General features: G+C 37.8%; 1 protein-coding gene across 1 annotated transcript; it reads left to right on the forward strand.

The window, feature by feature from the left end:
- Positions 1-7,257: 7,257 nt before the first annotated feature.
- On the forward strand, positions 7,258-15,251 carry LOC104121486 (iron-sulfur assembly protein IscA-like 1, mitochondrial). Its single transcript, XM_009633495.4, has 3 exons — positions 7,258-7,584; positions 14,101-14,218; positions 14,962-15,251. Exons 1-3 carry the CDS (start codon positions 7,395-7,397, stop codon positions 15,053-15,055), a joined length of 402 nt encoding a protein of 133 aa, XP_009631790.1. The 5' UTR covers positions 7,258-7,394; the 3' UTR covers positions 15,056-15,251.
- Positions 15,252-16,697: the final 1,446 nt, after the last annotated feature.

The raw sequence follows: 16,697 nt of genomic DNA on the forward strand, positions 1-16,697 counted from the left end.
GATTTATTTGATCAGCTTCAGGGTGCCAAGGTGTTTTCAAAGATTGATTTGAGATTTGGCTACAATCAGTTGAGGATTAGGGCATCCGATGTTCCTAAGACAGCTTTTCAGACTCGGTATGGGCATTATGAATTTCTAGTGATGTCATTTGGGCTAACAAATGCCCTAGCAACATTCATGGATTTGATGAACCGGGTGTTCAAACCCTACTTGGATTCCTTTGTGGTTGTGTTTATTGATGATATCTTGATCTACTCCCACAGTCGAGAGGAGCATGAACAGCACCTTCAGATCGTTCTGCAGACTCTGAAAGACAGCCAGTTATATGCTAAGTTCTCAAAATGCGAGTTTTGGTTGAGTTCAGTTGCTTTCTTGGGTCACGTTGTATCAGCAGATGGTATTCAGGTGGATCCTAAGAAGGTTGAGGCAGTTCCTAATTGGCCTAGACCTACATCAACTATAGAGATCCGTAGTTTCCTGGGTTTGGCGGGCTATTACCGTCGATTTATGGAGGGGTTTTCATCCGTAGCAGCCCCGTTGACCAGATTGACCCAGAATGGTGCCTCGTTCAGGTGGTCAGACGAGTGTGAAGCGAGCTTTCAGAAGCTCAAGACAGCTTTGACTACGGCAACGGTATTGGTATTACCCACAGGTTCAGGATCTTATACAGTATATTGTGATGCATCTCGTATTGGTCTGGGTGCGGTGTTGATACAGGATGGCAAGGTTATTGCATATGCTTCGCGGCAGCTGAAGGTTCACGAGAAGAATTACCCTATTCATGATCTAGAGCTGGCAGCCATTGTTCACGAGCTGAAGATTTGGAGGCACTATCTTTACAGAGTGCCATGTGAGGTATTCACTGATCATCGAAGCTTACAGTATTTGTTCAAGCAGAAGGAACTCAATTTGAGGCAGAGAAGGTAGTTGGAGCTATTGAAAGACTATGATATCACCATATTGTATCATCCCGGGAAGGCTAATGTGGTGGTCGATGCTTTGAGTAGGAAGTCAGTCAGTATGGGCAGCCTTACATCTATTCCAGTTGGTGAGAGACTGTTTGCATTGGATGTTCATGCCTTGGCCAACCAGTTCGTAAGGTTGGATGTTTCTGAGCCCAGCCGTGTTCTAGCTTGTACAGTTGCTCGGTCTTCTTTGTTTGAGCGCATCTGAATCGGCAAGATGACGATCCTCATTTACTTGTCCTTAGAGACATAGTGCGGCACGGTGGTGCCAAGCAGGTTACTGTTGGAGATGACGGAGTTTTGAGGATGCAGGGTCGTATTTGTGTGCCTAATGTGGATGGGCTTCGTGAGTTGATACTTGAGGAGGCTCACAGTTCTCGGCATTCTATTCACCCGGGCACTGCCAAGATGTACCAGGACCTACGGCAACATTATTGGTGGAGGAGGATGAAGAAAGATATAGTTGCTTACGTAGCTCGGTGCCTAAATTGTCAGCAGGTAAAATATGAGCATCAGAGACCCGGTGGTTTGCTTCAGCAGATGGAGATTCCTGAGTGGAAGTGGGAGCGTATCACTATGGACTTTGTTATTGGACTCCCACAGACTCAGAGGAAGTTCGACGCCATATGGGTTATTGTGGATAGGCTGATTAAGTCAGCGCACTTCATTCTTGTGGCAGTTACCTATTCCTCGGAGCGGTTAGCAGAGATTTATATTCGTGAGATCGTCCGTCTTTATGGTATGCCCGTGTCCATTATATCTGACCGAGGTACGTAGTTTACCTCACATTTTTGGAGGGCTGTACAATGTGAGTTAGGCACGCGGGTGGAGTTGAGTACAACATTCATCCACATACAGACGGACGGTCAGAGCGCACTATTCAAATATTGGAAGATATGCTCCACGCTTGTGTTATAGACTATGGAGGTTCTTGGGATCATTTCTTGCCACTTCGGAGTTTGCTTATAATAATAGCTACCAGTCGAGCATTCAGATGGCTCCATATGAGGCATTATACGGAAGGCGATACCGATCGCCAGTTGGTTGGTTTGAACCGGGAGAGGCTCGGTTGTTAAACTTGTCCAATCTCCATAAAGCCTCAGAAGACATAGTTGGCCCATCTCTGAACTGTACCCCAATAATTAGCTGAACTAATCTGACTGGCTGAGCTGCTGGAGCCTGATACTGGGGAGCTATTTGCTCCGGAGCGAGGGTGGTAGGAGTCTGGGCTCTTCCTCCAGCATGAGAGATCGTTGGTGCCATGGGAAATGCGCCAATCTGGGCCACACTCTCCATAAAGCCCACCAAACGGACCAAAGCATCCTGAAGTACTGGGGTAGCAATGAATCCCTCCGGAACCTGAGCTGGTCCGGTAGGAACAGTCTGGGCTGGAACCTCCTCGTCAAGCTCTATCTGAGGCTCCATTGTTGGGGCTGCTGCTCGGGCTCTAAGCTGAGCCTTGCCCTTGCCTCGGCCTCTGGCACGACCTAGGCCTCGACCTCTGCCCCGCGTAGAAGCTGCCACTGGAGGCTCTGGCTGCTGCTCAGCTGAGGAAGCGATACGTGTTCTCGCAATCTGTGAGAGAATATGAGTAGAAGAGTTCAATCAGCATTGAGGGAAAAAAATCGCACGACAGAGAAGAAAAGAAGTGAAACTTGTTCCTAAACTTCATAGCCTCTAGAAGATAAGCACAGGTGTCTCCGTACCGATCCCCAGACTCTACTAAGCTTGCTCGTGAATCGTGAGACTTAGGCAACCTAGTGCTCTAATACCAACTGTCACGACCTGAAATTTCCCACCAACGGGACCGTGATGGTTCCTAACATTTCACTTGCTAGGCAAGCCAACGTTAGAGAATTATTAAACCAATTCCTTATTTCCATTCAGTAATTAACAATACTTAACTAAGATTAAATATAATGAGTGCGGAATATCATAAAAACTGTATTAATCACTACCACCTGGATTTGGAGTCAATATTCACAAGCATTCTAGAATTTACTACAAATAACAGTCTGAAGAAATACAACTGTCTGAATGAAAGAAACAGAAGAACAGAAAAGATAGACGGGGACTCCAAGGTCTGTGAACACCGACAGATCTACCTTGAGTCACCGGACAACGGACCAATAGCAAAATCTCGATCAACCCGAGTCGGTATCAAAATCTGCACAGAAAGTGCAGAATGCAGTATCAGTACAACCGACCCCATGTACTGGTAATTGTCGAGCCTAATCTCGACGAAGTAGTGACGAGGCAAAGGCAAGGCACCTACAAATCAACCCGTACAATTTACCAGTATATATACAAATAACAGAAATGAAGAACTAAACAGGAAACGTTGGGAGGGGAACATACTGAGGGGAATACAAGATAAAGAACTACAACAGAATGATCACCGGAGCAGTCAATATACCATGAATCAACAGGAATAGTGAATATAGTAAGAAAAAATGCACGGCATCTCCCTTCGTGCTTTTACTCTCAATCTCACCATAAAATTAATAGAAACGACATGGCATCACCCTTCGTGCATTAACTCTCATATCATGGCACGACATCACCCTTCGTGCATTAACACTCACAATATGGCACGGCATCACCCTTCGTGCATTAATACTCACAATATGGCACGGCATTACCCTTCGTGCATTAATGCTCACAATATGGCACGGCATCACCCTTCATACATTAATACTCACAATATGGCACGTCATCACCCTTTGTGCATTAATACTCACAATATGGCACGGCAAGACCCTTTGTGCATTAACACTCTCCCTTACCGTAATGCAATGCATAAATAACAACAGGGAGATAGAATAACAAGTACAAACCTTACTTCCACATTTGGTTCCATAACATCAATCTCAACTTTGAAATAAAAACTCAATTATCACAAAAAAAAATCCGTAAACATGATAATGAGAATCAATTGGACAACACTTGTATAACACATCGCAATTAGGCATAGGAATGAGACAATATAAGAAAAACTGAGAAACATGGAAAATAGGTAAATTGACGGCGCATAAGTACTCGTCACCTCACATATACACCGCTCATATGAATTTCACTTAGCAAGTAATCTAAGGTTCCTAATTCCCTCAAGTCAGGGTTAGACACAACAATTACCTCGCTCTGAAGGCCACTTAATTCTCAATCACAGCTTTTCCTCTGGAATTCACCTCCAAACCACTTGTATCTATTCAAAAATGATTCAATAATATCAAATATTGCTAAAGGAATCTATTATATTGCATAAATTAAATTTTCTAAATTTCTCTCCAAAAAGTCGAAAATCGACCCCGGGCCCGCTTGGTCAAAACCCGAGGCTCGGACCAAAATCTATTTACCCATTCACCCTCGAGCCCGAATATATAATTTATTTTGGAATCCGACCTCAAATTGAGGTCTAAATCCCCAAATTTTCGAAATCTCTAGTTTCCACCCAAAACCCCTTAATTCTACCATGAAAACCTTAGATTTTAGGTTGAAATCTTGTAAAATGTAGTGAAAAATTGAAAGAAACCGGTTTAGAATCACTTACCTATGATTTGGGGAAGAGATGGTCTTTGGAAAATCGCCTCTTGTGTTTTAGGTCTTGAAAATTTGGGAAATGAATGAAAATTCCAATCCAAAAGTCATTTTGTTCAGCTGTAGACGTCGCATTTGCGACCTGAGCTTCGCAAATGCGAATCTCACAATTACGAAGGGGCTATCGCAATTGCGAAGCCTTCACAATCCTACTGCCCTTCACAAATTGAGGAAAGTGTCGCAATTGCGATCACTGACCTCACAAATGTGGACAAAAGATCGCATTTGCGATCCATACCCCTCCTAGACTCCCTTCGTAAATGCGAAGAAAAGTTCGCAATCGCGAACACAGGCTGGCCCAGCTTCTCTTCGCATTTGCGATGAGAAGTTCGCAAATGCGACCTCAACAGTGATCGCAAATGCCAACCCTGACCTCGCATTTGCGAGGTCTGAGGCCTGCAACACAGCTGAAGCACACCAGCTATTTTTCTAAGTCCAAATCACTCTATATCCTATCCAAAACTCACCTGAGCCCTCGGGGCTCCAAATCAAACATGCACACAAGTCTAAACATATCATAAAAACTTGCTCGCGCGATCAAATCGCCAAAATAACACCTAGAACTACGAATTTAGTACCAAATCAAATGAAATTCTCAAGAATACTTTAAAATTTTTATTTTCTCAACTGGACGTCCGAATCACGTCAAATCAACTCCTTTTCTCATCAAATTTCACAGACAAGTATTAAATATCATAACGAACCTGTACCAGGCTCCAAAACCAAAATACGGACCCGATACTAACAATGCCAAATATCAATAAATTGTTAAAAATAAATAATTTTGAGACTTTTAATTTTCATCAAAAATTCATAATTCAAGTTAGGGACCTCCGAATTTAATTCCGGGTATACGCGCAGGTCCCATAATTCGATACGGACCTATCGGGACTGTCAAACTACGGATCCGGGTCTATTTACCAAAAATATTGACCGAAATCAACTAAAATTAACTTTTAAGGTAGAAATTCTTATTTTCATTAGTTTTCAACATAAAAGCTTTCTGAAAACCTGCCCGAACTGTGCACGTAAATCGAGGAGGGTAAAAATGAGATTTTAAAGGTTTAAGAGCGCAGATTCGAGTTCTAAAACATAAGATGACCTTTTGGGTCATCACAGATGTGCACAAAGGAGAAAGAATTACTGATTGTTAAAGTAGAAAACTGATTTCAAAAGGAAGTGAAATCATATTACTGAGAATCCCAGCAGAAGAATGGGTGGGTTAGGAGTTAGAAATCGTGGTGTGAGATTGTGGAAATAAAAGTCGAATCTGTAGGAATTGATATGTTTCAGGTTTCACGCGTGGAGGGAGGAGTTATATTAAGCGTGGGTTTCAGTATATAATTTTAATTTGAAAAAACTATTTCCTTAAAAAAAACATAATATTTAATTATTTTGAAATTCAAATTTTAAAAATAAACTAATTTTACCTAACTTAACTAATATTGTCTCAAAACTGTCACATAACATTTTCTTCACACGACACTTGGCAAAATCTCATGGCTCACTTCATTCCTATTAATAATAGATAGATTATTTTGAAATTCAAATTTTAAAAATAAATTAATTTTACCTAACTTAACTAATATTGTCTCAAAATTGCCACATGGCATTTTCTTCACACGACACTTGGCAAATTCTTATGGCTCACTTCATTCCTATTAATAATAGATAGATTTTTTACACCAAAATGATATAAACACCAATATAGTGAAAATTAACTCCAACCCATTACACTATTTTTTACATAAAAAAAGAATATCCCTTTTATGTACTTCTCTCTTCTATATAATATTATTTTCTTTTATTTAAATTTTAATTTCTTACTTCATAAAACAAATCCTTTTTTTTACATATTCATCCCATATAATTCATATTCCTTTCTTATATAACCATTTAATATAAAATTATTTATAACATAAAATTTTAAATAATATAAATTGTGAGCTAATATTATACATTATACATATTAACGGATAATTCAAATAAAAGTAAAATTATTTATAAAATATAATTAAATTTATAATACATTATGGTAAAATGTATTTTAATTTTTACATAAATATTCAACTTCCAGGACTAGTATATTGCTCCCATAAATGCTCTATTCATTTTTGTGATGGTTATATTTTTTTATACAATTATAACTTATAATAAAATTAACTTACAACTTTATATAAAAGTAATATATATGAAAATTAGTTTATAAAAATTATACACCAAAATTAAGATGTAAAATTAATATTATAAAGATATTACATAAAAAATAATTAGAGACCTAAATGAAAAAAGTAAAATTTATAATATGTTAAATTAAAAGTGTTATATAATAAAAAAATAAAAAAAATATTGATAAAGTGTAACACTATTTACACACTAAAATAGTGTAGGAAATGATATTGGGTTGGAGCATCAAAACATCAAATATTACACCAAAATAAGATTTGGTGTAATATTTAGGGTAAGGTTGGAGATGGTCTTAAAGTTGCAACTTTAACCATAACTTTACTGTACGTTGCATCACCAGTTTCCCTCAAATGGGCTCTCTTTTTCAACTCCAAAAAGCTTAAGAAACTCAATGTGCTTAATAAGGAAACACAAGGACCACAATTAAAATGTACGAATAATGAAGGACTAAAAGTGCAAAAGTTTCTCTTTTGGGAAATTAGTGCGATTACGCAATTTACATTGGAGGCGGTTATAGTGCTGTTTAATTCATAACAAACCCCAGAAATATCAGAAAAATATATAACAACCCCTAAATATTCAAAAGCAACTTCTAACAACGAAAAACAGGATCCGTTTCATTTTGCGACCTGGAAAACGGGATCGATGGCGTCGCCGGTGGTGGCAAAGGCGGCGGAGAGAATCGGGAATGCAGTGCGGCGGCAAGCCATAACTCTTACGGACGCCGCCGCAGCTAGAATAAGCAATCTCCTTCAGCAACGGCAGCGCCCTTTCCTTAAGCTCGGCGTTAAAGCTCGTGGCTGCAACGGCTTATCCTACACCCTCAATTACGCCGGTAAAATTATCTTATTTTATACTGTATTGTGAAATTTCTATGTTTAAATTAAATGTTTATCTTTTGTGTTACAATAAATCAGCTTTCATTTTGCCAAAATTTGGTCTTAACTTTGTTGGAAGTTAGAGATGTTGAATATTTGGCGTAGGTTTTTAGAGGCGAATTCAGGACTTAGGTGTTGCAAATGTGATCCTACTGCTAGTCATCAACAACAACAACCACAACCACGTTACCCTAATATTAAACTTATCTTATGCCAATATTATGCAAATACAAATAAAAAATATTAGAAGAATAAAACGTATTAGAAATATTAGAAGTTTTAGAAGAAAGTATATTAAACAAGAACATGTTGAAACACTATGATAGTCATTTACTTAATAATGGTGGTGTCCGTGCTCTTTGACTATTCCATTGGGTAGCTGATACTCCCTACAGTACATGTGCTGGATAACTCAACCCAACAAGGCTGAGCCAGATTGGAAGAAATTACCTACTAATATTTGCCTCTGCTGGATGAACTCTGCTCTTCCATGATTTTCACGGACTTTATTGATTGATAGGCTACACCCTTTGATGCAGTGATTTAGTGATTTATTTATCCGTTAAACAGTTATAGCAGGAAATTAATCTAAGGAAAATGGAATAATCTCTGTACTTTGCGTAAAAGATCCAGCTGATGTTATAATTCAAGACATAAGGAGAAGTTACAGTAAATAGTGTTTAGACTGGGCAGACTATGATCATGGATGTAACTCTGGCAGATGGTATAACATGATAATACTAACACCTTTCGTCTTGACAAGAACCTTGTTTAACAATGCTCATCCGTTATTGCAACTCCGCTTTCAAAGACGTCGCGCATGGCATCAAAAAGCCTTGGCTGAATGCCTTTGTTACGGAATTGGTTTCCCAGTGGATATGCCTACAACAAAATTTGGCATATGAAGTGGGTCAGTTGATAGGGACTAAGTTTTTTTTATTGTCAAAAGAGTGAAAATAGTTAATAGCAGGCATGAAGCTAGTGGTCGCCCCTTGAATTTTAAAATTTTTGTCTATGATCAGTAGTTCCTTACTTCCATTAATGTCAAGTAGAATATATCTTTTTGATAAGTACAACAACAACAACAACATACCCAGTATTATCCCACACTGTGGGTCTGGAGAGGGTAGTGTGTACGCAAACCTTACCCCTACCTTGTGAGGATAGAGAGACTGTTTCCAATAGACCCTCGGTTCAGGAAAGTATAAGCACCACATTAATGAAAATATAGACAAGAAGGGACAGCACCAAAAGCCATATAAAAGCAGAATAAAGACAACAAGATAGTAAGATATGTTTGTACTTCTTTCGTGATAAGTAATTTAAAAAAAAAGTATTTTTGTACTTCTTTCGTGATAAGTGATGTTCTCGATATGGCTTTTCTTCGTTAGGTTGATCCTTCTATATCAGTGTAGTGAAGCAGAAACACGGCTTACCATGACATATTCTGCCCACACCTCTTCAGGGGTACATACTGCATTAGTTCTTCTATCCCATTGGACTCCTTTGCTGGCCAATAAAGTTGAAAATAACCTGTATTTTCTCTTGAGATGTCTTAGTTTTGCCTTCATACGACTAACCGTAAAGTGTGGATGCTTTCTCCGTATCTGCTCATTTACGAACTCCCAGCTTTCCTCTCTGAATGTAGATCCCCATATATAATCTTTATTGATCACCACCGCCAACAGTTTAAGTAACTCGTACTGCTGTTCCTGAGACCAAACTGTATACACTATTGGGCCCGGTAGGTCCATCTGTAGTAAAGTAGGGAAAAGTGTACTCATTATGAAGCATTTTCTTGCAGGAATAATGAAATAGATTGCAAAACTTTTGGTTGCGTCACTGTCTGGTTATAAGATGATGTTTTTACTCTTTCTAATATAAATGCTAAGAAGGAGCTCATTGCTAACCATCAAGAAAATAGAAGAACCTCGATCTGGTTACATAGTACTGACAGAGCAGATTTAGGCTCATAATATGCCCTTGCTACAGCTTTGTTCTTTTTGAGCTAAATGCATTTGAATTTTGACGCATAAGCTACATTTGGGTCTGTTTGTGTCGGGCATCCCTGACTTTGTTCAAGCTTCGCGTGTTAGGTGTAGAGGAATAAAGAAGTTGGCATTAATGGGCTATTCAAGTGGTATGATGTAAGCTACTTTAAAGAACTTGAATGGCATTTAATCAGGTAATACCTCTGCCTAGCTCCTTCCCAAAGAAAGCACTAAGGCGCAAAAAACAAATGCCAAAGAAAAAAAGAGGAACAAAAAGGAATGTGTAACATTTTGAAGTAAATTTTACTTCATGATGGAGTCCACAAAACTGTTCTGTAGCTTTCACAGAAATGAAACACTTATATATGGAAAATTTAAGGGAATTTGTGTAAAGTTGCTATCATGTGACCAGGAGGTCACGAGTTCGAGCCGTGGCAACAACCTCTTGCAGAAATGCAGGGTAAGGCTGCGTACAATAGACCATTTGTGGTCCGGCCCTTCCCCGGACCTCGCGGATAGCGGGAGCTTAGTGCACCGGGCTGCCCTTTTTTTGTGTAACTACTATTTGCTTAAGAACTTGATGCTTGAGGTAAGAATTTAAGGTTTTCGTTTGATGGTCATTTTTGCCCCCTCGTGGCTCTAAGTCCTTTGGGTTTTTTTCCAAGCCAAGTAAAACTAGTAGAAAAATATGAAATGATGTAAATATTTTTGTAATTGTAATCTGAAGATAATCAATGGGTGATAATACGCTTAACCAATGAAAAGAATAAAAGGCAGTGCGGTAAATATAATTTTAAAAAATTACAGTATGAAAAAAGGAACAAGGACAGCATATAAGATAGTGGTGCAAACAGAATATGAGTATCACATACAATTTTTTATAAATATGTGTATCACATTCATTAATGGCTAGATATAACATTAAGTTATTGCTCAATAGGAAGGGAGGTTTATAAGCTGGCTTCCTTGAATAGCTCTGGCACTTGGGGAAGTAAATAATTTAAATACTTTAATCAGAGAAAGCAAATCAGAACACAAGGAGCAAAAATTCCTTCTATCCTGGAATTATCATTGGCCAACCTGAAAAGGAAAAAAAGAACAAAACACGGGGAAGCATAGAAGTGTATGCACTAAAATGTTGAGAAACCATTCCCACCACCAATGAGATTGAAGCTTTCGAAGCAAGAATCTGCTGAATATTTTTTGCTTGAAGCCCTTTATTTGTTTTTTTTGGGGGGGGGGGGTTAGCGTTCCATACCAAAGGGGACTCCATTTTCAGGACTCGATCCGAGATATCTGGTTAAGGGTGTAGGAAGCTTTAGCATTCCACCACTCTTTTGGTGGTAAATATGTAGAATATTAAAAATTCTCATAAAAGAATATATAGAATATTAAAACCCTATGATGCGCATACCAAATGAGTGTAACATAGATTGAGCAAGGAATTTTATCAATATCCTTTAATCGATAATAAAGAGTTGTCTTTGGTAGTTAAAGAAGGAGATCTTGCCAATTGTATAGGATCTATATTGTGGATTTTCATATTGGAAAAGCCTATGCTAGGGTTGTCGTTTGGCTGGGGCATGGATGTATATATTAATGGAAAGCATGATCTAAGGTTATCATGAAAACATGTTGAGATGTAGGAGATATCATTCATTAAGAATTAAAGTCACATTTGGAGAAATATGGTAAAAAAGTGAATAAACGAAAGGAGAGATCCTGTGTCTTATCTAACAAAGATTGTAGAAAAGAAATCGTAAAATGGGCATTGATCAGAAAAAGAAAGCAAAACATTCTTAGCAAAAGGAGATCAATAATTTAGTTACATTCTAAAATACCCTAGATTTCATTTGGATCGTTAGAATGCTGAGAAGAGAAAACTCAGATAACTCACCTTGTTCAGTCGAGAGGTCCTTTCTTGTTGGCTGGAAAGATGATAGGAGTGCGGTTGCAGCCTGTGGACTCCTTGGTTCGATGTGTTCAATTGAAGTCACCGGCCTCGTTTTTATCGCTTGCAATCATTGTATTTTGTGAGCTTCCAAGATTGGTTACATGTTAATAGTAGCAGTCCTGGTCGTAATTAATGCATGATGGAATGACAAAATCCATCAAGATTACAGCACACGCTCTAGAAGAAATTCGTGAGGGCCCTACAGGAATTTTGAAATGCAACATTTTGGTTTTGTAAAAGATTCCAAATGGAATATATTAGAAATATTGGTTTATTGGTAAAAATTTTATCTTCAACTAGCAAATTGTGAAGCAAGAATTTCATGAAACCGAAGTGCCAAAGGAGAATTGGGTATTCTTGTTTTTCCTTTTTCTGTGAGATAGGAGAGCATTGGCATTTGCCTTTTTGTTTCAAATAGCGCATTACATTTTCCTTTTGAGATGTAAATCTGCTGACCAAGTTTTCTTGATTTGCAAAATATTTATCAATCAAATAATAGAATGAAATTTGCTGAGGAAAAGCATGTAACTGAATCTTTCTAATTTATGCTCAACCTTTTATCTTTTTTATTTTTATACTAATTATGCTCCTTCAGCGGTACTTGCTCTGCTCGATAAGGGGTTTCCAGACTGTTATGATCAACTAGCATAGCTTCCTTGTGTTTCTCGACATTAGAAACAACATACGCTTAATAAGTCATTAACTTCTTGTTTCCTATAGGACCGGACTTTCAAAATTCCCAACTTCCATGGCACAGTTAATTTCGCTGTAAAAACTCAAGAACAATAAATAAAATATTGGAGAACAGAACAAACGGCATAAAAAACAACTTATATAGAAGAGCACATGATAGAATCTGAGTTTTGGCCTTGGTTTCTCTGGAGATAAGAATGCTCCCCAGTCTGCTGCACCCGGCTTGAAATAGGTCCTATATCGTAACCAATTTATCTTCGTTCCGTTTCTGGCAGATAGCAAGTCCATCCGATGATTAATAATCATAACTATGAGCTATCAATCAAAGGCGAATCCATGATATGGAGGTTCTAGGTGCTACACTGCTTTGAACAGAGATGTTGCTATTTACATTGTCCATATAGGGTATTATTACACACACACACACACACACACACACATATATATATATATAGAGAGAGAATTTTCCCCGAGGTTTACGGGTGCCTGTGCACCCTCTCCCTCCTTAGTAGATCCACCCTTGCTATCAATATTTTGTGGTCTAAGATTTTTACTGTTATTAAAGATTACTCAGGACCTATATTTGCCGGTTACTAACAGATTATTTGAGATTAAAAAAATCGTAATGGATCATGTGTTATGGTAAAACATTTAAGAGGACTTTCATGACTTCATTTAGTGCAGATAATTTTCATCCATGTCAAGAATGTCAATAACTTAATTTCATTTCGAGTTGTTTTCACTGACTAAAAAGTCTTTGGACTTTCATAAAGCATGTTCAATTATATCATATTTTTGCCTTGCACTTTAGAGTGGCTTTCAAACTTATTTTTGCTCAGTTTACGACTATTATCGTCTACAAACTTTAAAGCAAATCATGCAAATACCTCCTCTCCCCTCCCCCCACCTAACCAAAACGTGGGTCGATGGGAGGAGTGAATTCTGCCTCCAATATTATGTGGATTTTGTCCTGGAATTAGTACTTGCATGAAAAATATGCTTCTTCATTTGTTTGCGAACTAGTGGATTTAAAGGTTTGCTTGAGGCACATGTAAACTCTTTAAGTATAGGTACAGGTCAGGTGTCTCCGTCATTAAGTGGCGTTAAGTGCATGCAGGCAGCAAGGCACTAATGTCTTATTTCTCATTGACAAGCTTAACGTAGGTATAAATCCGCTGAATTTGTGGATTCTGGAAGAGTAAAACATCAAAAAATCAAAATAACTGGCAAAGTGGTATATTAATTGTAAAACGTTACGAACTTAGGAATATAGAAGAAATTTATAAGAAATTATTTGTTAAACTTGAATTGTAACTTAACTGCATTTTGCATCAGATCATAAATTTGAAATGACTTTTAACTTAAATCTGTATGAATTTTATTTCACGTGTTTCATGTAATAGCAGTATCAGTTCCTATATATTTATAAGTGTTTGTTTGTGACTTTGTGTTTATATCAGCTCCTATATGTTTATCTTATTCCTATTTGCACCATTCTTTACTGAAGTTCATGCTTTAAATTGGTTTATACTTGTGCCATCGCAAACCTTAGTTCTTCTATGCTCTTATTGATAACATTGTTGCAAATTGTCACTTACCTTCTTCTTTTTTTTTGGGGGGGGGGGGGGGGTGCTGAAGTGTCAGGTATTTGGTTTTTTATTGCGCTCTCTCCTTTGAGCCTATTCAATGTCGTATGCACACAAAAAAATCCATCAGCAAGACTAATTAGTCTATGGCGTTGGGGGATTCTAATGTTGTTATACAACTTCAAACTGATTGTTATATGGATTTTTGTTGTGGTTTCGTTTCTAATCACAATCCTTTGAACATTCTAGATGAGAAGGGTAAATTTGATGAACTGATTGAAGATAAGGGAGTAAAAATACTTATTGATCCTAAGGCACTGATGCACGTGATTGGTACCAAGATGGATTTTGTAGATGATAAATTGAGGTAAGGGATTTACTTGTCGATATCTGTATTGCTGGTTGCTTTTATTAAGTCGACTCTCAAACACTTTAGGTACGAATCCTGTTAATTTTGTGGACAAGTGGTTCATTTTGCTATTTTGGATGAAATGCACTGAAAGGTACTTAGTATTAGTAATCTCGCACAATGAGTGGATGGCACAATTTGACCCCTCTGCAGCTTTGTCACTTGCTGCTTCATCCAACTCCTACCTGTTGCCGCTAATTTTTCTTAGGGTGTTTATTTTTGTGTTTTTTTTTTTGCTTTAGTTTATACTAATTCCATGTAACAAACCTTAATAAATGTTCTAATGTCATTTAGGATCTGATTATTGTTTATTTATGTGCAAATTATGCTGGGAATATTTGCAATTATAAATATAGTTTTGAGAAATATGAAGTTGTCAGTCCAGAAATCCTTTGTGTGAAGACTTAAAGTGGGATAAGGGAGACATTCTTTTGTATCTTCTAATTTTCTGGATTTTCTAGTTCAGGTTAGTTTTACTCTAACGAAGGATCATTTTGTGGTTAGCTAAACTATGTAACTGTGAGATATGCTGGCGCAGAAGATTTCAGGGGGGCCGGGGTCCAGAAAAGAATTAAAACATTTCTGGCATCAATTGCTCAGTTGTGGCAGTCCTATGAACCGCTGCTACAAATCTTTTTATGACATTTTGACTTGTCCAAAGCTGTCTGAGTTAGTGACTTATTTTAACATCTTATGCGCAGGTCTGAGTTCGTATTTATTAACCCGAACTCCAAAGGGCAATGTGGTTGTGGCGAGTCTTTCATGACAGCAGCTAGTAGAGGAGCTGGAAAGTGAGATGATTTTCACTGAGACATTGATGTTTATAATCTACTTTCACGAGGATAGACAAAGGATGAAATAAAGATTCTGCTGGAATTATTTGCTGTACTAGTACATATGTTCCTATTGTATCTATTGGATGTGAGAAATGCCAGTTTTGGCGGTTGTATAATCTACTGATCCTACAGAAGTGGAAAGATTCTTTTGGCAATCCTTGCTTTGAAGTTCTGGAGTTACGAACTGCCAAACAGTAAAACTTGCATCTTGTCTTAGCGGTCACGTGGATGAAACGAGACCTTAGAATCTAGCAAAGACAAATTAAACATATCAACAACAACAACAACAACAACAAGAAGAAGCCTAGTATTTTCCCACAAGTGGGGTCTGAGAAGGGTAAGATGTACGCAGTCTTACCCCCACCCTAGAAGAATTCAAATTAAACATATATGTATAGTTCTTTTTAGTAACATTGTGAATCTTACCATTGATCAACCAAATGATTACACCTATAGAGCACTTTACATCATAATCACCTTCTCAGTAAGGTACTATGAATGTTCAATCTCAGCATAAGTGTATACATCAGTGATATTCCTCAAGAAATCTCTACATCTACTTGCCTTCTTTGACATATGTATATCATTTAATCTAACTAATGTTTCCTTCTAACTAATGTTTCCTTCTTTATCTGCTCCGCAACCTCTGCAATATTTACACTTACTCCTTTAAAGATTTTCCAATTTCTTGCCTTCCACGTATGATAGAAGATAGCTCCCATTGTAGCTGCAACCACTTCTTTCTTTAACTGTTTCCATTGCTTCTTTTTAATGTTGTTCATTGTGCTCCCTATGTTCCCTTCTTGCAGTTGTACACCAAACCATTGCAACACCTCGGCACGATCATTCTTTATCCAATTGCATTCCACAAATAGATGCTGATTGGTTTCAGTTGTTTGTTCTTCGCATAAACAACAATTCATATTTTCTACTTGAATCTGCAACTTCACCAACCTCTCCCTTGTAAGTAGTCTCCTTTGAGCTCCAAGCCACAGAAAAAACCTGTGTTTTGATTGTGCTACGCTGCTCCATATCAGATCCGCTATATGTAGTCTTTGCATTCCCCCTAATAATGCAATATAACTCCTAGTTTACTCAGTTTGTATACTCCTTGTTCATACCACCCATACATGTCCTCCTTCAGAGAATTAATTTTCTTCCAATACCAACTGCAGTCAACTTCTTATGAGTCCAAATGTTAGTATACGTTTTCTTATAGAATCCATGCACCCACTTCACCCATAGAATTTCTTTATTATTAAGCAACTGCCATAATAATTTTTCCACAAAGGCCACATTCCATAGTTTACTGCCTTTAACATTTAGCCCACCAAACTTTTTAGGAAAACATATTCTTTCCCATGCCACCAGTGCTAGCTTTTTTCTATCTTCAGTACTCCCCCATAGATAGTCCCTGCATATATTGTCCACATCTTTTACTACTGCCTGAGGTAAAATAAAAATAGAACTCTAGAAGTTGTAGATGGAGAACAACACAAAATTAACTACTTGCAATCTGCCTGCATATGACAGTTGCTTAGAGTATCCAATTTTTATCCTCTTAGTTATTCTGTCTACTAGTTGAATGCAATCCAATTTGT

Source organism: Nicotiana tomentosiformis, chromosome 7 (assembly GCF_000390325.3).
Source record: "Nicotiana tomentosiformis chromosome 7, ASM39032v3, whole genome shotgun sequence".
In the NCBI taxonomy this organism is placed as follows: domain Eukaryota; kingdom Viridiplantae; phylum Streptophyta; class Magnoliopsida; order Solanales; family Solanaceae; genus Nicotiana; species Nicotiana tomentosiformis.